Genomic DNA, 24,869 nt, shown 5'->3' with positions numbered 1-24,869 from the left:
ATGTTAGGAAAGCATAAGGACATGTGTCTACAGGAAGCGAATGGTCTGCAGCAGGCTATGGAGTATACGGCACATCACACATTCAGACATACCAGATCGGTCATCACACATTTAATAGTGTGTTGCACAGCAGCACATTAGGCTGTGTAAAAACCGCTTGAGCACGTCCTCCTTTTATACAGTGCCATTCTTAACTGAACGACTGATCTTAATTGTCTTAATTTATGGATTTACATTGTCTTGCTTTCTTTTTTTTTTTCATATTTAATTATTCTTTCGTTAATTTTATTAATACGAAATGACTGGGTTTCAAAACAGTTTCATTAAATTTGTTTGTTTAACTGAAAATTTGAAACAAACCATTTAAACCTGAGTGTAGTCCATATATAAAAGTGCAGGAACTCATCAGTGTATATGATTTGAAGCTGATCAAGCGAGGTATAGATTAGTTAGTCTTCTTTGTAAATTTACACACACATTCAGGATCACAGGTACGATATCACCATTCCCACCTTCAACCCCCTGCCCCCATATCCCCACCCCCCTTACCGGACATTACAGGATTTTCATGAACTTGTGTAAAATCAGTTTGTATCCAGCTTGATAACTGAGGCCTGTTGTTTGTATCTTACCTGGTGCATTGCATCATGGGATTAAAGAAGTGTACTGGATAGTTTAATCTAAGTATTCATTGCCACATTGCAACCAAACTAAACAGCGCAGTGCATTCTGGGTATTTTGTGGACCCTAGAGTACACTACCTACTGTGGTGCATTATGGGATTAAATATGTGCACTGGATGTTTTCCACTGAACTCCAATACAAAATGGCAGACGCCAAAGAATTACAGTATGCAGGTTGTCACTCTACTCATGGACCGCCCACTCGGCTGTGATTGGTGAGACGCTGGATGGGCGGGGACATCAGCAGCAGAGCAAACGCATGCGACTGCTTTTTAGATGTTTTGGTACATTTGGCTTTCCACACAGCTAATCCTCTACAGTGAGAGAGAGAGAGAGAGAGAGAGAGAAAACACGCGTGTAACAGCGTTAAGAGAATTACTGCTCCAGTGCGCGCCGAGCATCTACTCGACTCTTTCTAGGTAAGACTCTGAAAACGCCACTGACTGATGATCACTAGATCACTAGCAAGGGCACTGATTCCTCTAATAAATGCACAATCGTGCAATAAGCCGACGTCTGAGCACGCCACATGACTTGTTTCAGTCTGTGTGTTTCAGTCTGCGTGTTTCAGTCTGCTTCATTCACCGGGTGGCTGTGTAACATGATGATGAAGCTGTTTAGGCTGCCAGTGACATCAGTGAGATCAGTGATATCAGTGAGATCAGTGATAACAGTGACATCAGTAAGATCAGTGATATCAGTAAGATCAGTGACATCAGTGAGATCAGTAACATCAGTAAGATCAGTCATATCAGTGACATCAGTGATAACAGTGACATCAGTAAGATCAGTGACATCAGTGATATCAGTGACATCAGAAACATCAGTGATATCAGTAACATCAGAAACATCAGTGATATCAGTAACATCAGTAACATCAGTGAGATCAGTAACATCAGTGAGATCAGTGAGATCAGTAACATCAGTGATATCAGTAACGTCAGTAACATCAGTGATATCAGTAAGATCAGTGATAGTAACATCAGTGACATCAGTAACGTCAGTGATATCAGTAACGTCAGTGATATCAGTAACATCAGTGATATCAGTAACGTCAGTAACATCAGTGATATCAGTAACATCAGTAACATCAGTGAGATCAGTGAGATCAGTAACATCAGTGATATCAGTAACGTCAGTAACATCAGTGATATCAGTAAGATCAGTGATCAGTAAGATCAGTGACATCAGTAACGTCAGTGATATCAGTAACGTCAGTGATATCAGTAACATCAGTGATATCAGTAACGTCAGTAACATCAGTGATATCAGTAACATCAGTAACATCAGTGATATCAGTGACATCAGTAACATCAGTGATCAATAACGTCGGTGACATCAGTGATATCAGTAACATCAGTGATATCAGACATCAGTGATATCAGTAACATCAGTGATATCAGTAACATCAGTGATATCAGTGACATCAGTAACATCAGTGATCAATAACGTCAGTAACATCAGTGACATCAGTGATATCAGTAACGTCAGTAACATCAGTGACATCAGTGATATCAGACATCAGTGATATCAGTAACATCAGTGATCAGTAACATCAGTGACATCATTTGTAGCTTTGTGTGTTGCAGTGCCACTGAAGTTCTTGCAGCTCTAACATAAACAGCACTGCTGAGGTTAGACACAGGCAGAAGCATTATAATAAAAGTTACCCGACTGTTCTAGTGCATAGATTTGTAAATTTGTAAATAAATATATTTTTTTTCAATTTATCAACAAAGTTCTGCGTCTTAAAGTCATTAGGTTACTAAACACACTATAATGGCAAAAACATGTTGACGCCTGACCATCACACCCTGATGTCCTTGTTGAACATCCAGTCCAGATTTAGTCTCTCTTTCCTGTTATAATAACCTCCACTCTTCTGGGAAGGCTTTCCACTAGATTTTGGAGCGTGGCTGTGGGGATTTGTGTTCATTCAGCTACAAGAGCATTAGTGAGATCAGGCACTGATGTTGGTGAGGAGGTCTGGGGTTCAGTCGGTGTTCCAGTTCATCCCAAAGGTGTTCAGTGGGGTTGAGGTCAGGGCTCTGTGCAGGACACTCGAGTTCTTCCACTCCAACCTTCACACACCATGTCTTCATGGAGCTCGCTTTGTGCACAGGGGCATCGTCATGCTGGAACAGGTTTCAGCCTCTTAGTAACAGTGAAGGGAAATTGTAATGTTACAGCAAACAAAGACATTCATTACAATTGTGTGCTTCCAACTTTGTGGCAACAGTTTGGAGAAGAACCACATGTAGGTGTGATGGTCAGGTGTCCACATACTTTTGGCCATTTGGTGTATATCAACATTTTATCAATATATCCCTATCCAACAAAACATAAATATGTGGACGCCTGAACATCATACCCATATGTGCTTCTTCCCCAAACTTTTGGAAGCCCGACATCAATACCTGACCTCAATAATGGTCTTGTGGCTGAATGGGCAAATCGCCACAGCTGTTATAGCAGAAAAGGTGGACAAGCTGTAGAATGGGATGTTCAGTAAGCACATATGATTGTGATGGTTAGGTGTCCACATATTTTTCATCATATAGTCTGCATGATTTATAAGTTAACCCCCCAATGAAACAGAAAACTCATGCCCAGTAGAAAACATCATGCTAATCTAGTTTCCGTAAATTTTCTTTTAGAAAAATGGCTATGTTTTCCCATATGTACTTCAACAGGAATCGGACACCATGACGGCAGAGGAGACGATTAACATAAAGGAAGCAGAGATAATCAAGCTCATCCTGGATTTCCTCAACTGCCGAAAGCTTCATATCAGCATGCTAGCCCTAGAGAAGGAGAGCGGTGTTATTAATGGCCTCTACTCGGATGACATGCTCTTCCTCAGGTGGGTTTCAGCTTGCACCTGATTGGATAAGTAGGACTGGTGTTAAGAAACTGATACATTCACTTTTCATTAGGTTCAAATGTGCAAAGCAGCAAACACCTGATTTCTGGAAGGCATACGTTTAGACTGGAATGCATTGCTCCTTCATGCACTGCATAACTTCCCTGTTACCTTACATGCTTTTGCATTGACGGTGACGTTCTCGTTTGTTTTCCGTTTGTCCTAGGCAACTGATATTAGATGGACAGTGGGAGGAGGTTCTTCAGTTCATTCAGCCACTGGAGAATATAGACAAATTTGACAGAAAGAGGTGAAGGAAAATAATTTCATGTACACATAGTGGCACAATCTGTTACCTATGTTATTGTCTTATGTGTGTTTGTGTTGTCCCTAAAGGTTTCGTTACATCATTCTGAAACAGAGGTTCCTGGAAGCACTTTGTGTGAATAATGCTATGTCTGCATCAGACGATCCTCAAAATGTGAGTTTGTTTGTATGTCGGATTGAGTATCATGATTGCAGTTTGATTTAGGAGACAGTTGTGTGTTTGTTTGTGTGTGAGACTAGAAATTCTGTGCAAATCAGTATGGTGATGAAAAGTGGCCATTGTTGAGACAAATAATGTGTCATTGTTGGCTATTGTGTCACTGCAGTGCCATTTTAATTCCATATTACATTTATAACAAACACTTCTAACTCTGTGCTGCTGTAATAGGTGAATTTGCCTCTGGGATGAATAATGTGATCTATCTGTCTGTCTATCTATATATCTGTCTGTCTGTCTGTCTGTCTATCTGTCTGTCTGTCTGTCTGTCTGTCTATCTATATATCTGGATCACCTCAGTGTCTACAGTTGATAAGTTTTCATAGAAAAGGATGTAGATGTCAAACAAACAAAAGGTTTTTAAAATATTTTTTTGACTCTCTATACAGTGATATACACTGATCAACTAAAACATTTAGATGATGATTAGATTTGAGCACTTGCAAGTCTGTAAAAAAAAAAAAAAAAAAAAGATCACAAATTCATTAAAAATATGTGAAAATACATTTTCCTCCCACTAGATAGGTACGTTCAATAGCAAGCTAGCTAACATTAGTTAAACTGTTTTATTCAGTGACTGCTGGTTGTAATATTAGAAGAGATGGCTAAGGGATTATTATACCCATCAACAGTTTGCTGTTCTAATGCCTATCTGTAGTGTCACAACTAAATGATTAGAATTGGCCCTTTAGAGCAACAATATTTTATTTTATTTCAAGTGTTTCAAGTCTACAATGCCCTGCTGGCATGATGTTGTGCCTTTTACAAACAGCAAGCATGGTAAATAGATTCAGTTCAGTTTATACAATAGTAGACACTGTCACAAAGTAGCTTTAGAGAAATTTGGATGTATAAGCCCTAATGAGCAAGCCAGAGGCGACAGGGGCAAGGAAAAACTCCCTGAGTTGACATGAGGAAGAAACCTGGAGAGGACTGACAATGAAATCCGTTCTCTTATCCCCTGATAGAGCTTGTTTATGCACCTAATTTGCAGACAGCAAGGCATTCCAATAGTTCACTAAGGTGATAATACATGAATGAGTTTTTCTGCAATGTTTCTACAAATATAGAAGGACGATCAAATAAATAATGTACCCCGCTCATGTTCATTGCATATGTTTATCCACAAATACAGCAACGGTGGGTCAAGACAGTGCTTCATGCTCAGATACAGTGTTTCTGTGTAATCTGTCATTAAATACCTAGCGCTGTTGTGACTTTTATTTACATTCTGTTGCTTCCTTAGCTTGAGCTAACCATGCAAGAGGCAGTGAAGTGTCTGAATGCTCTGGAGGAGTTAAGCCCATCCAAAGAGGCCTATAGCAAACTGTGCCTGCTGTTGACGCTCCCTCAGCTCACGCACCATGTTGAGTTCAAGGACTGGAACCCGAGTACAGCACGTGTGCGCTGCTTTGAGGAGGCGTGCTCTTTGGTGGCCGAGTTCATTCCGGCTGACCGCAAGCTCAGCGAGGCCGGCTTTCGGGCCGGCTCAGACCGCCTCTTCCAGCTGCTGGTTAAGGGTGTGCTGTATGAATGTTGTGTGGAGTTCTGCCAGAGCAAGGCGACAGGTGAGGAGATTGGTGAGGCTGAGGTTCTGCTGGGCATTGATGTGCTGTGTGGCAATGGCTGTGACGAACCCGACCTGAGCCTGATCTCTTGGCTACGCAACCTTGCGCCTGCCACCTTTACATGCGCCTTTGAGCATAAGACACTCAATGTCCACGTGGACCAGCTGGTAAAACCGGCACGGGCAGCTCACACTGATCTGCTTGCGCCACTCCTTGCCAAGTTTTCACCTTCCCCAGCCTCACCACTGAAACGCCCTCAGTCAGCTGAAGCGTACGTATCACGTTCCCTCAACCCAGCGCTAGATGGTCTGTCCTATGGCCTGGCAGGGAGGGAGATGAAAATCGCAGAGGGTGATGGAAAAGATGCCACTCCAATGTCACACTCTTTTGCTAACTTTGGCTTAAACGGCAGCCACAGTGTAGTGGACAATAACATCTTTATGGAGACACCAGACAGGTATAAAGCTTTGTTGATTGAGAACATTTTTATTTCGTTTCCATTAGTTTGTTGACTTTACACTCTGACCTGTTGCTCTCCTTGAAGTCAGCTACATTGTCAGTTGAGTTTTTCCATGGAAAAGGTTCATATGCGCCTTTGAGTCTCTCATTACAGAAGAAAACACTGATGCTTTGAGAATAATAAATGTGGTGATTTTGACTTTTTGCGTTTCGCTATGCTGACTGCTTTTCTCCAGCAGTTCTAGATCGCACACACAGGAAAAGAAAATGAACACTTCAGTAGAGCCTAACACACTCTGTCCCACTCAACCCTCTGAAAAGGATGAAGAACTTCTTGGTTCAGTTAAGATGACAGAGGTAATAATTCTGATCTTTTCAAAACAGGCCAAATTGCTTAACATTGCTACAGAGTTATACTGGCGTTATTTAAAGTTGTGGGGTTGATGTTTGTTGAGGTTTGAAATTGTTGCAGTCAGACACCAGTGCTTTTCGGAAGGCAGTATGTTTGTCTCATTACACTAACTGTGTGTATGTGTGTTCTCACGCTTGTAGGAGCAGTTGCAGGAGTTCCATCGTCAGCGACTGCGTGTGCAGCATCACTTGGAGCAGAAGCAGCAGCATATGCAGCTCTACCAGCAGATGTTGCTAGAGGGAGGAGTGCAGCAAGCCAGTCAGGCCTCAGGTGCCGGCCAGCACAACCTCACACAGACCTTCCTCAGCAGGTCAGACCCAAACACTAACACACGCGTGCTAACACACACAGCAACAAGACAGATGCTAAGTGGTAAATAAAGAGCCAACATCTGTTGTATTAGTGGTGAATAATGAGCTAACAGATGTTGTGTTAGTATGGTGTCCCATTAGTTGTTTAAACTTAGACTGTATAATGGGTCTGAATGTAACCAAACCAGATGGAGGGAATTTTGCCTGTGGGGATGAAAAAAAGCTTTGGTGGTTGCCTTTAAGTTAAGGTATTTAAACATAAAACGCATTTCATGATGGAAATTCAGTGTAGTCCATTGTGGGTACAGTTCTTGAACTAAAGACAATGTAATCCAAACAACACAGCTTATATTTATCCAATTCAAAGAAGACATTGAGCTAAAGCAAGAATAACGGCCCTGAAGCGTTAGTTTAAGCTGGAATGGGTGGAATACTGGGAGGCAGAGCTGCTGTTAATCATCAGAAGGAAAGACCCTTTCCTTAGCCTTTGCAGAGAAGAATGGCATTATTTGGATCTATTCCCCTTATCTATAGAATCTGGTCAGAATCCTTCAGTTAGACTCTGAGGGATGGTAGCTAAAGCTGAAGACTTGGATTTGCCAGAATGGAATCCTTCATAAGGCTCATATAAGAAGTCTGGAAGAAAGATTGAGGTGAGACGGAGAGGCACTGCATCTACAGCACCTGCATGGACACTGGATTAGAAGATCATATAGTTAAACCACATATACATATAGTAATGACACTATTGGAATAATGACCTCCTACTTGGTATAGTATGCAGATGTGCTCCAAGTATTGGAGATTTAGTAATTAGGAGCAAGTAATTGCATGCTGCCGTTATCGTTTCTACATTATTACATTTAAGATACAATTACTATAGCTCAATCTGGTGAAACATCATTAAATTAGTATGAATATAGAGTGGTAAATTGCTGGGCTTTCTAGCATGCTAATATACTGACCACTTTATAATAATAATTATAATTTATAATAATTGGAACATCTGTACACCTGCACATTCATGCAACTATCCAATCAGCCAATCACGTGGCAGCAGCACAATGCATAAAATCATGCAGATACAGGTCAAGAGCTTTAGTTAATGTTTATATTAAACATCAGAATGGGGAAAATGTGATCTCTGTGACTTTGGCCATTTGGTTTAAGTTTAAACTGCTGATCTCCTGGGATTTTCATGAACAGCAGTCTCTAGAGTTTACACAGAATGGTGTGAAAAACAAAAGCTTTCAATGAGACAGTTCTGCAGGTGGAAATGCCATGCTGATGAGAGAGATCAGAGGAGAATGGCCAGACTGGCTACAGGAACTCGAATAACCGCTTTTTACAACTGTGTTGAGCAGAAAAGCATCTCAGAACACAGAACCATGTTGAACCTTGAGGTGGATTTGTTACAGCATCAGAAGACCACATCCCATTCTGCTTCTGTGAGTCAAGAATGGGAAATGGAGCCTACTGTGGGCACAGACTCATGGAGACTAGACAGTTGATGACTGGAAAAAGATCAGGTGAAGTTTTTCTAATTTTCAGCTGTCCAGGTCCGGAGAGCCTGTGCCCACTGTACCCACTGTACCCTCCGTGTCCCGTTCTTGGCTGTGTGTAAAGTGTGCATAGTGTGTAAAGTGGCCAGCGAGTGTAAATTACAAATGCAATGCAATTACAGTTGCAGGAATCCACTGCCATTTCACAGACCTGTGTTTTTAGTTCCCAAGAGAATAGACAATGGATGTGTAGCAAATGTGTGACTAATATACTGTAGCTACTGTACATCTAAGTTATAATATAATATTATATGACATTCTTTAGCCAAAAAAAAATGAATATAAGGTCCAGGTACAATCTTAAACATTGCAATTTGCTTTCTTTTGCTGCTGCAGCTAAATTACTTTATCTTCATATCTTTTTTTTTTCCACCGTCAATAGTCTTTAAAAAAAAGAACTTAAAAAAGTTGAAAAAAAATTACTTTTTTTTTTCTTCCCTGCAAGCCATAATTTCACATTTTCAAGGATCAACCAACTTTTAAACTGTGGGTCTTTTAAATGCACACAATCCTGATTCAACCTCTTTGGGGTTGAATTTGTGAAATCTGCTCTTTTTTTGGAACTGACAAATCTGCAGGTCTGGGATTTGGCTAATTCATGTTATTTGTTAGCTAACATCGGCTGCCTAGTTCTCCATCATTGGTTTGTTAAAGGACTTCTTTCTAAGGTTGTAAGGTATTGACAGATGACATATCTGAGATGAAATACAAGTCCAAAACCTCCTGCCTTCATAACCTTGACCTTTAATTAATATTACAGGTTTGTCTGAGTGACTCACAGCAGCTCACACCAACATGTTTTAGAGTATTTTTTTCATGACTGGATGCTGCTTTAAATCTTAAGATAAGCTGTGGACACTTACGGTTAAATCACATGTAAAAGATTTTGATGCTATACCATTAAGAACTGCTAGAGCTGAGACAGTTATAGATCATTCAGCTCTGAATACGTGAACTGTGTGCTTTTTTTTTAGTAACTATTAAAACAACTAAAACAGCAGTTAAGCATGTTATGTTTAAATCATTGATTATGTAATAGATACAGAGCTATTCTTCATCCTTCTTCCATTTTGCATGCTGTTGGGCTTGTATTTGTACAGGTCCATCCAAAAGCTGGAGGAGCTGAATGTAGGGATGGAGGACCTTGGAGAGAACATGCAAGCCTTGGCCCAACAGTGTAATGGCTCACAGTCTGAGGCGCAGCACACACAGACCCCCGAGTCCGACGGAACAGACAAAAGCAAACCTGGTGTGACAAGCAGCACCCCTCAGAGAGGAGGCATTCAGGGCATGCCTTCACTAGATGAGTCCCCTGTGCTGGTCAGCCGGAGGTGAGGGGCCTTGTAATCACCTAAGCATCCTTGGGCTTTGGAAACACCTTAAACATAATATTTGCTATTATTATAATTAGTAGTAAAATGTCAATGTTTTACTCTTTAGTGTTGAATAGTTAAGGAGCAGGACTTTCAAACAGGATGTCTTCCCTACTAATTACATGACCTTTGTTATGACAATAAAGTGTGTTTCAGGATGACAAGCCCAAGTCCCCATTCATAGCAGTGCACGTACTGGAAGACACACAAGCTGTGCGAGCCGTCGCATTTCATCCTTCTGGAGCTCTCTATGCTATCGGCTCTAATTCCAAAACCTTGCGTGTGTGCATGTATCCACAGGACCTTAGTGCCAGGTATCGAATTACGATTATGATTCTCTGTGCATTGTAGAGCATTTACAAGGATATAGTAAGATCCATCTGGCCATTGAGAACATAGCAATGACAGGAAGCATGAGAATTTGTGACACTCGGGTGTCTGTTAAAAATGGTTACCAGAAATGATGGAACATAATGCAGGTACCATTCACAGGCAGCAAAGCAACAACACATTTTTTGATCGATAGTAAAATATCTTTATGTACTTACTATTTTAATACCTTATAATTCTCAGTTACTATATATTTAGCAGGCAACATCCCTGGAGAACATTTTATTCAAAAGCAAAGCTAAAGTAACAACAACAACAATAATTCAAAGGTGGAATTATACAAAACGATGCTTTATAATATTGTGTATTATCTCACAGTGCGGAAGGTCCAGTGAGGCAGCCTGAAGTCTGCTTCAAACGCAACAAGCACCACAAAGGCTCCATCTACTGTGTGGCCTGGAGTCCATGTGGCCAGCTTCTTGCTACAGGCTCCAACGACAAATATGTTAAAGTCCTGCCTTTCAATGCAGAGACCTGCAATGCTACAGGTGAAAATTCATGACTGTTGCGTAGTTCATTTTGACTTATATTATGGGGAGTCTAATTCTTTTCCACTGGACGAAAGAGTACAGTTGAGAAAATGAACCAAAATCCCACATATTGTCATTGTCCCCAGTGCAGAGTGAGACGTACCGTATTCATGTACCTGAGCTGAACTTGGTTACCCTTTTTTGTCCAAGCACCATGCACACTGAGCCAGGACATATGGGTACTGCTAAAAATAGTGCAGTCTCTGAGTAGGAACAGCCATCTTTTTTTCTTTTAAATTTCCTTTTCCTAGTGGCTTTAAGAGGAATATACAGTTGTTTGTTTCAGATTTTATTTGTTTGTTTACAATTGTTTACAATAGTAATTTTTTTTTCACCAATATTTAACATTTCTTACTTATTTTACATTGTTTATCCACAATCATAAACTAATAGCATTGTACACCTACCTAGGAATATGGACCATTTGGTATTTAGCTACAGAAGATTCACTATTCCATGCGTTTCTGTTTCATTTTCACATTGACGGGAGTACGTAAGTTCGATCCTTGAGAGGGATGGTATACTCCGTCTTCCTTGTCAATCACAGCGACGCTACCCAATTGTATGTGTTTGTGTGCTTGTGTATGCAGAAGAGGGCTAATAGCACTTTCCTCTCATTGTGTTACACTGCGTTGTGGCTCAGCAAGAGAAGCAGTTCCAAACGATGTGGCTGGCTCGTTTCATGTGTCTCAGAGAGAGCTTAACCTTCACCCTCCCTCGTTGGTGGGTTTTTGTACGATATGGGAGAGCTGTCTAGTGGATAAGAATTGGCAGGTCACCAAATTAGGGAGAAAATGGAAAAAAATCAAGCTTCCTTTATTGCCACAACAGCTTAATCAATGAAAAACAATAAACTAAACAATAAGACAACACATGCAGTGTACTGATATTTACGTTTCTTATTAAAAAATGACGTATTAAATAGCTTTTTTTGTGCATTTGTGAAGTGTTTTTTTTTTTTTTTTCCCTATATGCACTCATCACTATTCAGCCCACAATCTTCAGAGAGCTTACTTTCCCCAGCAGCGTTGTGTGACAGGGAAAGAGACACAGATACTCGACACAAATGCAAGCAGAGAAAACACATAGTCCTGATCTTGGATTTGTTAACATGTTGTGCCGTGCTGAAAAAACTCTACAAACTGCTGTAGCAGCCACTGTTTTCATTGCAGACCCTGTTCAATACTGTGTGTTTGTATGCACACAGGGCCAGATCTGGAGTTCAGCATGCATGATGGGACCATTCGTGACCTGGCATTCATGGAGGGTCCAGAAAGTGGTGGAGCTATCCTTATTAGTGCTGGAGCAGGAGATTGCAACATCTACACCACTGACTGCCACAGAGGACTAGGCCTACATGCACTCAGTGGACATACAGGTATATACACACACATGCATAATTACAGTATTCAGATATTATAGCAGCAATAATTTCACGTTTTCTGGCAAAACAAATGATGTCTTATGGATGAATGGAAGTCATGTGTGTATTATTAGGGCACATCCTCTCCCTCTATACATGGTGTAGTTGGATGGTAGCATCTGGCTCTCAGGATGAGACTGTGCGTTTCTGGGACCTGCGAGTTCCCAGCTGTGTGAAAGTGGTCAGGAGTGCCCTTCATGGACCTGGTGGGTTGTATTTTACATCACTGTTTTGTATTTCAAGTTTGATGCCAGACAGTGATTGCATGTACTGTAAGTATAAAGTATAAAGTGCATTAGTGGTGGTAAGTGAATTATGTGTGATGAGAGTGATGGTTCTTAAATCAGGAAGTGCAGTGGCCTCGGTGGCAGTGGACCCGACCGGGAGGCTCCTGGCTGCAGGTTTGGAGGATAGCCGCTGCATGCTGTACGACATCAGAGGGGCTCGAACCGTTCAGACATACAGCCCTCATACCAGCGACATTCGCTCTGTCCGTTTCTCTCCTGGAGCTCACTACCTGCTCACTGGCTCCTACGACAGCAAAATCAAGATTACTGATCTACAAGGTAAGCAAGACGACACTGACATTCACACTTGGCTGTTTCTACACACTCGAGGCCAAGCGCTGAAAGGTCTGTAATTTGGTCAAATTATAAAAAGATTTTAATACATAAAAAGGTTTTCATACATGAGTGTGGTCCAGCAAAACAAACTCTGCTCTACATGAAAACTGTGGTCTGGAGAGTGTGAAAGTGATCCATGTATGTGAACAGGCATTGGTTTGGTTTAACTTGTCACATTACTTCCTGTTTTAAGGTACATTATGAAAGAGAAAGGTGTGTTGTGGTCACTAGCACAGCCACGTGTGCATCAGAGTGTGCATGTGCCACCTAATTCTATAGTTGGGGGGAAAAAAGGGAAAAAATATCTGTTTTTAATCCAAATTCCTTTTGTTTTAACTTTAGGCTCTTTGCTGAGGACCTTTAATACATACATCAGTCTTAGCTGAACTTGAACTTGAAAACCTGAGAAGCTTATTGTATAGTCTTAAGCAATAACATCTCTCAATTTTCAGATACTGATAACGTGAATAGTTGAATTTCCTTAACTGAAACTAACTGCCTGTAGTTTTGCTGTCTACTTCGATGACAAGATTGTTGAATAAACTGACTTACAGTATGTTATACTCAATACATACAAATAAAAATTGTGTAGGTATTTATGTTTGGGCTTTTATGAAAAATGTATTTATTTATTTATTTAATTTTTTTTTTTACAAATTGCTTTGTGCTTCAGTTCTGGCACATTTTTCTCTATAAGCACACCTAAATTTATATTTCTGGTTTATCCAGAGGTCAGGTCCTTAAATATTTGGACATTGACAAAGTTATTGTTATTTTAGCTGTCTACCATAGTATTTTAGAGTTAAAATTAAATAATGATTATGAGCTCAAATTGCAGACTTTCTTTGCTTTAATTTAACAGCATTTCCATCCAAATGCAGGTGAAATGCCAAGTGTGGCGTTTGTATTAGTAATCCAAAGAGCTGTCACTGCCAGTGAAGCAAGCCATCATTAGGCTGAACAATAAAAAAAAAAAAAACAAAACAGAGAGATAGAGATCAGAAAAAAAACATTATGGGTGATGAAATCAACTATTTTGTACGTTCTTAAAAAGAAACACACTGGTGAGTTCCTCACTGCTGTTGCAGCAGACGCTCATTAGATATATGTTATGACTTTATTCTGTGTTGTTAATAATGATAATTGCCAATATTCCCAACAACCAGTTGCTGATCAGCACTGATCAGGTAGCAGGATTAGTATGTCTAGTTTCTATTTCTCCAAAGAATGTGCTTTGTTTTGGAATAACATCAGAATTTCAGTCATTTAAGCCACCAATATGTAGATGAAGAATGTCTAAATTCGTATGCCTTACTATTAAAACTTCATTTTTTTGTTCCCAGGAGACCTAACGAAGCCACTGCCAGTAATGGTGGCTGGTGAACACAAGGACAAAGTGATCCAGTGCCGGTGGCACACACGAGACATTTCTTTCCTGTCTTCTTCTGCAGATAAGACTGTCACACTGTGGGCACACCAGTCATAACCTTCTCTCAGAACTAGCTGTAAGAGAAAAAGCACAAAGCAATCAGTTCCCTGTAATACTTTATAAACTGACATCATTCGTGCAAACGAACTTTTTATCATTTATAAGTTAGAGTAATTTATAAATTACTTTTCATATATATATAGTAGGAGTAAGTCTTGCATGTTAGCTGCTAAGTAAAGCGAGCCAGCTGAGCCAACTAATAAGAAATGCTGAATGTTCATTGAAGAAGCTACAGAGCTACCATTTGTGCTGTTTCAGTTATAATGCACAAAAAAAAAAAAGTTTGATTCTGAATGTATAAACTATTTTGTGCCTTGAGTTGGGTCATCCATAGTTAGGCTTATGAATGTCGTAATATTTCCTGGTATGGAATTGAGCTAAATAGTCATAGAAACTATGCTTGTCACATATATGCAGTATAATTAGTCTACTAAATATTTGGCATGCTGCAAATATTGACTGATTTTAGCACAGGCTCCTCATACAGCAGATTTAACACAAAACTTTCGCATGTGTGTTCAAATGAAATGTGAAAATAACATAAATCTGTCTTCTTTAAATAAACTCAAACTGTGTCAATGTTTAAGACGTTTTGAATATCCGTATCCAATTATAAATTAAAATGAAAGATAAAGATAAAAACATTAAATAAAATGGTGATATTTTATGCTGTATTTTTTTTTTTCACTCTGTTTGCACTTTAAGACAGCTGTGTGAAGCACCTTGTACTAAATGTGTTTGGAATGTGTATTTGCTCATTGAAAAAAAGCTTTTAAATATTGACAATAAATATATTATAAAAGAGATTGTTGTTCAAAATTGATGTTCCAGGCATTTTTCAAATGTGTTTTGCATTGTGTGTTTTGCATTGTGTCTCTTTGGAGAATGTGATTAATATAGACTATATGGCCGAAAGTATGACGACACCATTCCTAATTATTGAGTTCAGGTGTTTCAGCCACACCCTTTGCTAACAGGTGCATAAAATCAAGCAAATAGCCACGTAATCTCATAGATAAACATTGGCAGTAGCATGGGCCATACTGACGTGCTCAGTAACTTTGAACTTCACACTGACACAGGATGCCACCTTTGCCACAAGTTAGTTTGTGAACTTTCTGCCTTGCTGGATCCTTCCTAGTCAACTGTAAATGCTATTATTGTGAAATGTCTAGGAGCAACAACAGCTCAGCCATGAAGCGGTAGACCACACAAACTCACAGAATGGGGCCATCAAGCGCTAAATCATGTAACGTGTATAAATCAGCTCTCCTCTGTTGCATTACTCACTACAGAGTTCCAAACTGCTTCTGAAAGCAACATCAGCACAAGAACTGTGAATCATCAGCTTCACGAAATGAGTTTCATTGAAGGTTCATGGAACTGTAGTTATAGTTTCCATATTTCTCTCTCTAGGCCAGGGGTGTCCAATCTTATCCACAAAGGGCCAGTGTGGGTGCAGGTTTTCATTCCAATCAAGCAGCAGCCACACCTGATTCCACCTGTTTAATCAGTTGATCTTGGCTTTCAATAGACTATCAGGTGTGGCTTCTGCTTGGTTGGAATGAAAACCTGCACCCACACCGGCCCTTTCTGGATAAGATTGGACACCCCTGCTCTAGGCCAAAGCCCTGTGATGGCCTGCGCTGCACCTTTCCCTCATGGTCCTAAGAGGGCACTGCTCCCAACCACCCGTGGCTAGCATCCACTTCCCGAATAAAAAAGGCTTTTGGAAATCAGCAGAGGTAAGTCATTCCTTCATAGGCTGGAATCGCATACCTCCAGACTGTTGTTGTGAAAAGTGCACAATTTGCCACTGCTGGTCCAACATTGGCAATAGGGTGCACTTTCCACAATAGCCCACTGCTGTTGGCCCAAAGGAGGCAAATTGTGCACTTTTCACAACAACATTGTGCACATCCCCACAGCCCCCCCACACTAGATGTTCATTATTTTCATATAACACAGTTATATGTACAGTCTGTTGTGTGTTATTCCTTACTTATACACGGCTGTAAACTAGTGATGTCACCCTCGATCCTGAACCTCCAAGCTGTGTGTCAAAAAAAACCCAAAAAAACACAACCCTTTGCTTTGAGACGCTACACATAGAGTTAGTTTGTAGTTATGCAACCAACAAAGAAATGAGGGGATACTGAAGTTTGGGAAATGATTTTGACTCATCACTGAACAAGGTGTTGTTTATTTATAAGAAATTTTATTAATAATATGTAAGGACTTATCTATGCCATACCATATACCATAAAACAAAAAGGATATGAGGGTTGCTTTTTGTTTATTAAGTAATACACAGCATTACTTAATGCTACCAGCTGATGTTAAAACAGTAAAAACATGTTGTGAAAAGCACCGGAATACACAGATGTGTTAGCTGGAATCCAAAACCCTGCTGCATGATCCATTAGGAGCTGCATGTCATGATTTAGACCACCAGATGCCACTAGCACATACTGTGCTGAAAGGCTTCGAGTAATGAACCTTTTTCCGATATGTTTGGGAGGAAATTTGCTTTATTGCTTCAGAAAGCTTCATTTTGCCAGCACTACTGTAAGCACTGAATAAAAGGGAAAATCTGCTTATTTCTTATATCATTATCTCCTCATCCATATGAGGCATCCCTAAAAAATTTAACACTGTCATCGGAGATACAGTGTAACACACTATCAAAATACTCAGTAAGAAGAAATTTTACTCTAGGATTTTTAATTAATGGCAATATGAATGGCATGTGAGAAATTACCTATTTGCTATGGACTTTTCTCTGGGTTGTCTAGATACTTCAAGAGTCTAATCTATAAGTATCAGATTTTAGCATAGGCTATTTATCATCAGTCTCTGAACTAGCTATGTAACACTAGGCAACACAGGCTTAGTAATAAACATCAACATAAAATGAAATTGAAAATCCTGGTCACTTTAATAGAAACACCTGTACACGTGCTTGTTTCATGCAATCCTTTCGCAGCAGCTCAATGCATAAAATCATACCAGAGGCTTCAATCTATGTTCACAGCAAACATTATATATTTTTTTCTCATTCTAATCTCATTGGCTTTGACCATGGCATGATTGTTGTTGCACTGTCCAGTTTCAGTGAGCCTGCATCCACTGTAGCTTCAGATTCCTGTTCTTGACTGACAGGAGTAGAATCCGATGCCAGTGTGATCTTCTGCTGTTGTGGCATCTACTTCAATGTTTGTCATTTGCATTTTGAGATGATTTTCTGCTCACCATGGTTGTAAAGAGTGGTTATATGACTTACCATAGCCTTCCTGTCACTTCGGATCAGTTGGGTCTTTCTCCTATGATCTCTCTCCTCAACAAAGCTGTTCTGCCCACAGAACTGCCTCTTCACTGGATGTTTGTTTTTTCTTTTCCCCAGCATTCTGTGCAAAATCTGTTGTGTGTGAAAAATCACAGGAGAAAATCCCTGCAATACTAAAACCATCCCATCCCAATAACCATGTTGCAGTCACTGACATCACATTTTATTCTCATTTTAATACTTGAACATTAGCTGAAGCTCTTGACCTGTATCTGCATGATTTCAAGATTTCAAGCATTGTGCTGTTGCCAAATGATTGGATAATTGCATAAAGTGGCTATATATATATATATATATATATATAATTATTGCATTTAATGGCTTTCTATTACATAGACTGTAGAACAGGTGCATAAACTGGACTTTTTAATATTAACCATGCACAAACACTTTTTAATGGGTTACATGCAATTTTAAAAACATTGCATCTCTATGAACTTTTTTTTTTTTGCAAGGCATAAAACAGTAAACATTTACAAGGATAAATATAATACACAAAAAGAATCAAAAGGCTTACAGTAAATGAAATTCTGAAATGAACTAAAGCATATATTAACGTATAAGTGATACACCATAAAAGTCTTACAAGCAAGTCATACAAATTTTAATTCTTTAAATAATTCAAATATAGATCAATATCTTTCTTGAAAATAAAGAACCATGGACTATACTAGTACAGACACTGAGGTTATAAAGCGTCTTTTCCGGTGGTCACATGACCCTGTTAGTTTGAAACGAGGCTCCGGCTCAGATCTCGCGAGATCTTGTCGCTAGTGTCAGATGATGTGTTTGGCTCAGGAGTGTGGAGTGCTGTAAGGGTTTCTCGAAGTGTTTGTTTAATTTTTAGCTCAAAAATTAGGTTTTCTACGTCTCCTTAATTTCAGATAATTCCGTTTTGTTTTCCTTCATCGTCCAAGCTAGTTTGTTGACCAATTAGCTAGCATGTTATTGTTATTTAGCACGCTAACTAGGTTACTTGTGCAGTTTCAGGCTATGAAGTTGTGGTACAGCAGCTTTGTGTATACGTAAACAGCTTTTTTTTTAAATATTAAAAATTCAGGAAACCCCATTTGTAGCCTGGGTTTTTGTTTTTAATGTGTAATGATAATGAAGGTGTCGGGCAGGGTGTTCTTGTGCGGCTATGGTGGTCTCCTGGTTATAAGTAGTAGTTTGTTGTTTGTTTACGGGAATATTCACAATGAAGAGGATGAATGGATTGATCCATATGACATGCTCAACTACGATCCAGTCTCAAAAAGCATGAGAAAGCCTGCCGAGGTAAAAGCTTGACTTACTGCATGGTATATAACAAACACACAACCTACAGGAGTTAACTTTCTTGTTTTCTAGGCCTCCTGCTACAATAATGTACCGACTAAAAGAAGGGAATACACTCAGGATACAGGTCAAGTGGCTCAGTGTCCAGATGTGAAGGAATGCACCGACAAGGTGATCAGGTTGCAACGAGAGGTGAGTATGTTGGGGGAAAAAAATACACTAAAAGTCTCAGGTCCTCCTTTCTTCAGAAACATACAAACATTCCTCTGAGATTGTGGTCCATGTTGACGTGAATACATCATCATTGTCATCTGCACATTCACACTGTACAGTGAATTCAGTGTCATGTCACGGAACCAGTTAGAGACCGAGTGTTTTGTGGTACGGCACATTATCATGCTGGAAGTAGCCATTATGTTGTTTTCAGCTGTTCCCGTTAGGGTTTATGACAGCAGATCGTTGGTCCATGTATTTGATTTGGCACAGTTTTTACACCGGATGCCCTTCGTGATGCAACCCTCCCCGTTTTTATCTGGGCTTGGGACCGGCACTGAGAGCGCACTGTTGCATGGCCGGGAATCGAACCCGGGCCGCAGCGCTGAGAGTGCTGTGGCCTAACCACTAGTCCTCCATGATAAGATTGGTAAATTGTGGACGTAGGAGATCAGCAGCAGTACTCAGATAGGCTGTAGTCACGTTTACATGAACACTTTTTTTGTTTCAATCGGAATGAAATCAAGCAGATTGATTAATCTGATCGCAGTGTTTACTAGAACGCAGAATAAAGTAATCGGGTTGATATGCGCGTTTACATGATAGAATCGGATTTGATCTTCTGACATGCGCACAGTGCACGAATACACGTTTCCCGCCGTTCCAACACACAGATACTAGCAGCCACTCTCTTGCCATTGCTTCTTTTTTTCGTTTTAAAAAGCAGACTTAACATTTGCCTGTTTCAGCTGCTAATTAGAAGACGACGAGCGTGTGATGTGTTGTGCGGTACTGCGTGTATTTATCAAGCAATTAAAATGCCCCTTCCCGAGCCCAGAACAAGGCGTTTGTGGATGAGGGTCCGAAGCAAGGACCAGTGGGACAACGTCGTGTTGCACCACTTCACAGACGAGGAGTGGAAGGAGAATTTTAGGATGACACGACAGTCATTTATGACACTATGCTCCATGGTGGAGGGGAACATAGCACCTGGTGAGGCTACGGTCAGAGCCCCAATACCGCTGACAGCCGTGCGTCATACGTCATTACGAGATTTGTACGTCATTGCACATGCGCAGAACTATCTGGTTTCATTTTCAATCAGATGAAGTGTTTACACGTCCTCTCCGTCGGATTAGAAAAGGTTTAAACCACCCCTTACGATCCGAATGAAATTTTAATCTGTTTTGGCCAATTCATTCCGATTGACGTGTTTACACGTGACTTATTAAATCTGATTGTGCTTCTAGTCCAATTACGATCGGATTATTAGTGTCCGTGTAAACGCAGCTTGTGGCATTCAAACAAAGCTCGACTGGTGTTAAAGGTACACAGAGTGTGCTGAAAGAACATTCCCCACACCATCGCAACACCTCCACCAGGCTGAAGTGTTGAAACAAAAACAAGTTGGGTCCATGGATTCATGCTGCATTAGACAATCTGACCTTCTGACCTTCTCTATGTTGTAGCAGAAATTGAGATTCATCAGACCAGGTGATTTCTAATTAACTGTACAGTTTTAGTGAGTCTGTGCCCATGACAGCCTCAGATTCCTGTTCTTGGCTGACACGAGTGGAACAAAACATGGTCGTCTGTAGTCCATCCGCCTCCAGGTTTGACGTGCATTCTGAGATGCTTTTCTGCTCACCACTGTTGTAAGGAGTGATTATTTGTCCTACCGTTGCCTTCCTGGCAGGTTGAACCAGTTTGGCCATTCTCTGTTGACCTCTCTCATCAACAAGGCATTTCAGCGTGCAAAAGTGCACCTCACTGGATGTTTTTTGTTTTTCGCACCATTCTGTGTAAACTCTAGAGACTGTTGTATGTGAAAATCCCAGGAGATCAGCAGTTTCTGAAACACTCAAACCAGCACCAACAACCATGCTACGGTTAAAGGCAGAGAGATCACATTTTCCTCCACTCTGATGTTTTAGTTGAGCATTAACTGAAGCTCTTGACCTGTATCTGCATGATTTTGTGCACTGTGTTGCTGCAACACGAGTGACTGATTGCAGTTGGGCAATTGCAAGAATGTACAGTTGTACAAAATGTGACAAAAAAAAAAACAATCAGCAAATTCAGGAACACAACAACATGAACTTGAAAAGAGTTAGTTCCTTATTTAACGTCACATGACCACTAGGATCAAATCTGAAAGTGTTAATTCAAAGCAGAAATGGATGTAAATTGTTAGCGTTATTAGTCGTCACTATATTTGTCTCAGGAAATCAAACCAAATTTAATTATTAAGGTTTTCTTTAAACAATTAAGTTGATTGCTATTTGCATTAAATGTCTTTAGATATCTCAGTAAGTGTAGTTAATCATATTGTCTATTTGTAAACCTATTCCAGATTGAAGAGCACAGAAAGAGGGTGACATTTTCCTCCCAACAGCCAACATGTAATCCTGTGTTCAAGCGCTTCCTCGCAAAGCTTCTGAAGGAAATTGACAAACTTGGCTTGGTATGATAATTCCGTAAGCCACATTATCCATTCTGTTTATAGTCCTGTGCTGCTCATTCTCTGCTTGTGTGAACTTCTAGCCCACTGCTGTTACTGCCGAAATGCACTATGATGCTGAGGTGAAACTTTCCAAGCAAATGGTGGCGGAAATCCAGAAGCTTGTCACTGATGAGAGTGGCTGGAGAACTGGGGCTCTGGATAATGCTCTTAGTCAAATACTCATCAACTTTAAACTCCATGACTATGAGGCCTGGAAGTGGCGCTTCGAAGACACGTTCGGTGTGGAGCCCGACACTGTTATCAAGGTAAAAATTTGCCGAAATGAAACACATCTATCCATGTTCATGTTTTTTTTTTCTTCTGTGAACAAACGTTACACAGTAAATGAACAGAAATGAACATAACTCTCACTCAACGCTCAGGTGTTGTTTTGTTACTTTTGTAATATGTTACTCACATGCTTTTTTTTTTATACAGGTCTCTCTCATTGTCTTGATCATTGCGGGCATAATCTGCACTGAGATGTGGTCTGTGGTGTCCTGGTTTGTCCAATTTAGGAGAATGTTTGCCATATGCTTCTTTATCAGTGTAGTGTGGAACTGGTTCTATCTCTACAAGGTAACGTTAAAGGATCAATATGGAATAAAATATATATTGATGCTTGATACTTTGATGCTACACAGTGTACATGATTATAGTATTAATGTTTGCTAACAAAGTAGCAATAAAATAGATTAATATAAACATCAGAAATTTAGTTTAGTGATGCCTTTTAATGTCCTCAGATATGGAAACAGATAATAACATTTGATATAAAAATAATTTCTAATGAATAAAGATGCTGTCACTCAATCTTAGGAAACTACTGATGATGCCCACGACATCTCGGAATAAAGTATATTGTAATTTGTCATGGTATTGCTATTATATAGTCGTATCTCTGAGCCTTACTGATTTGTCTATAGTGGCTACAGCGCAGTGGTTGTAGCAGTAACCATCAGCAATTAATATCTAGTTTTTAATGGCTTGTTTTAGTTTTAATAGATTTATATCGTATACAAAGTATAATTGAAACTTTGTTTGCTAATTTCATGTGGATTTGACATTCTCTAGATTGCCTTTGCTGAACACCAGGCCAACGTTGCAAAGATGATGAACATCAATGATAAATGCACTGGAGTGAAGAAATTTGACTGGATGGATAATTTCAAAGGTGAGGTGCAGGAGCTTGCACTTGCCACTTTCCATCCATATACATAATTTTTGTCTCTGAGTAGAGCTGTGATGCTCCTCTAAACTGAGAGGAGCCAGTTAAGGTGGTTCAGGGATCTTACAAGGAGGCTGTATCGGGCACCGAATGGAGACTTCGGGGCAGAACCAGGACCTGCTGGAGAGATTATATCTCATGGTTAGAAGAAGCTGCAATCAGTGACTAGAGTGAGAGAAGTCTGCACTGACCGTCTCAGCCTGTTGCCACTGCGATCCTCACCAGGAAAAGTGGAGAGAAAATGAATGAATGAATGAATGAATGAAGATTTTGTAAACTATGTTTAAACGTGGTATTTGCCTTATTGTTCCAGAGTGGTTTCGGACCACGTGGACTCTTCAGGATGATCCTTGTATGGAATACTACAAGGCCCTGCTTGTGAATCCAATCCTGCTAGTGCCTCCAACTAAGGTTCGTACTGTTTCACTGCTATGCTCATCAACTCATGAAAAATTGCCCTAGGCTTGCCTGACTTGTTTCGTGTCTGTCTTTACAGGCCATCACTATGACCATCACCACCTTTATTACAGACCCTCTGAAGCACTTAGGACAAGGCATTAGCGAGTTTCTCAAGGCCTTACTGAAAGACCTGCCCATTACTCTCCAGATACCCGTGCTTCTTTTAATCGCGCTCTCTATCGTGGTATGAAATTATGAATGGTTTTGAATGATCTTTATGGGCTGAGTGTTTCCAGCAAGACTTCAATGTAAAATTGATCCACTCTAATATGAATGTAGTATAAAATTCCCCTTGTTCGCTGTAGGGCTGTAACCAAAGCACAAGGAAACTGAGAGGAAATCTATTTGACCGTTGTGAGAAAATCCCAATTGTCAGGCAGCCAGTATTTCTGCCAACCTAATGCTATCATGTCTCATATTTCTCATTTTCCAAATTAGATCTGTTAAACCTTTTACAGGTATTTATGTACAGCACCGGCCAAGCAGCTGTACAGCATGTTGTGTTTAGGCCTGTGCGGGGCGGACGTCGGGATCCTCCACCCGGCATTGCACAGCAGCCTGCCGCTCCTCCCATGCAGGACCTGGAGGAAGGCAGAGAAGAAGAAAGGGAACAGTTAGCAAGAGGTGACGCCAACCGCGCCGCACAGCCCAGACACCGTATAGGACAAGACGGCAACCAAGTCAACCGCGTGGGTAACTGGACCAAGAGGACAGCAGGCCCGAAATTCGCCAGAGGAGACCCAACAGACGAGACGAGACGAGAGCCGCAGAGGGAGTGTGTGGAAACCCTACGGAGCGCAGACTGTGGGGATGAGACAGACACCCGGGAGGAAGCAGCAGCCCAGGACCAGGCTCAGCATGTGGAGGAAGAATCTCAGACTCTCAGTCATGGGCCAAAGGAGGAAAATGAGGCGTCCGCATCCAACACAGAAGTGCAACGCACTCAACCTGCATCTAAGGAGCACAGTGCTAAAAGTGACTCTAAAGACAATAAAACGGCAGGAAATCCTGAAAGAAATGAGGTAAATATATTAGCAGAGTTGTTCATGTTTTTTTTTTAACCCCCTTTAATATATGAATTATTTAATTAATTTATGCATATTTCATTTCATTTCACTGAATTCTTTTTATTTATTCATTGTAGCTTGGGGATTCAGCAAGTGTAGGAGGAGATGCATCCAAGAAAGAAGACTGTGTTGAAAATATTGGCACTCCGGTACAGGAAACTGTGCAGTAATGCTTCTGCTTTTTGAACTGGCCCTTTTTTCTTATTTTATTTTTTAATCATTGTAATCTGACTCTTTTTTTAAAAATAAATAAATAATTTATAATTATTTAATGCTCAGTAAGTCTGTGAGAATCATTTGATTGTTTCTCAGGAAAATTATGAATCTCTTCAGTACAGCAAAAACATTTCTCACAGGTCGATGGAAGCCAGCAAGTCAAATTTACAATTTAAAAAAAAATATTTTGCATTTAATTTCCCACCAGCCTAATGTAATCAATGTAATAAGAGTATCTACTGAATAGCATATAAGCTACATCAACATAGTAGCTATTAATAGTTTGTATATTGGTGCACTCACATGCCAATCAGCGCAGTCTTAGGGGA

At 40.2% G+C, this 24,869-nt stretch overlaps 2 protein-coding genes across 3 annotated transcripts; both read left to right on the top strand.

Moving 5' to 3' along the window:
* The first annotated feature begins 663 nt into the window (after nucleotides 1–663).
* wdr47b (WD repeat domain 47b) lies at nucleotides 664–15,008 on the top strand. 2 transcript variants are annotated; one of them, XM_053237873.1, is made up of 14 exons: nucleotides 664–1,102; nucleotides 3,377–3,546; nucleotides 3,773–3,856; nucleotides 3,943–4,027; nucleotides 5,337–6,115; nucleotides 6,357–6,474; nucleotides 6,670–6,839; nucleotides 9,503–9,733; nucleotides 9,922–10,089; nucleotides 10,484–10,653; nucleotides 11,903–12,073; nucleotides 12,193–12,324; nucleotides 12,466–12,684; nucleotides 14,085–15,008. In XM_053237873.1, exons 2-14 carry the CDS (start codon nucleotides 3,389–3,391, stop codon nucleotides 14,225–14,227), a joined length of 2,628 nt encoding a protein of 875 aa, XP_053093848.1. In that variant the 5' UTR covers nucleotides 664–1,102; nucleotides 3,377–3,388; the 3' UTR covers nucleotides 14,228–15,008. The 2 variants fall into 2 exon arrangements, with proteins under 2 accessions (XP_053093848.1, XP_053093847.1); XM_053237872.1 differs by having other exon boundaries at nucleotides 6,354–6,474.
* Nucleotides 15,009–18,334: 3,326 nt separating this feature from the next.
* Nucleotides 18,335–24,602, top strand: clcc1 (chloride channel CLIC-like 1). The gene is given in 12 exon segments (XM_026929060.3): nucleotides 18,335–18,854; nucleotides 18,927–19,046; nucleotides 21,421–21,531; nucleotides 21,612–21,836; nucleotides 22,009–22,149; nucleotides 22,645–22,744; nucleotides 23,112–23,209; nucleotides 23,295–23,441; nucleotides 23,716–23,955; nucleotides 23,958–24,011; nucleotides 24,013–24,279; nucleotides 24,402–24,602. Coding segments are annotated over 12 exon segments (1,773 nt in total). The 5' UTR covers nucleotides 18,335–18,677; the 3' UTR covers nucleotides 24,495–24,602.
* The last annotated feature ends 267 nt before the right edge of the window (nucleotides 24,603–24,869 follow it).

Source organism: Pangasianodon hypophthalmus, chromosome 11 (assembly GCF_027358585.1).
Source record: "Pangasianodon hypophthalmus isolate fPanHyp1 chromosome 11, fPanHyp1.pri, whole genome shotgun sequence".
Taxonomy (NCBI): Eukaryota; Metazoa; Chordata; class Actinopteri; order Siluriformes; family Pangasiidae; genus Pangasianodon; species Pangasianodon hypophthalmus.
Note: the sequence above shows the minus strand (reverse complement) of the source record. Positions and strands in the feature narration are given on the sequence as shown.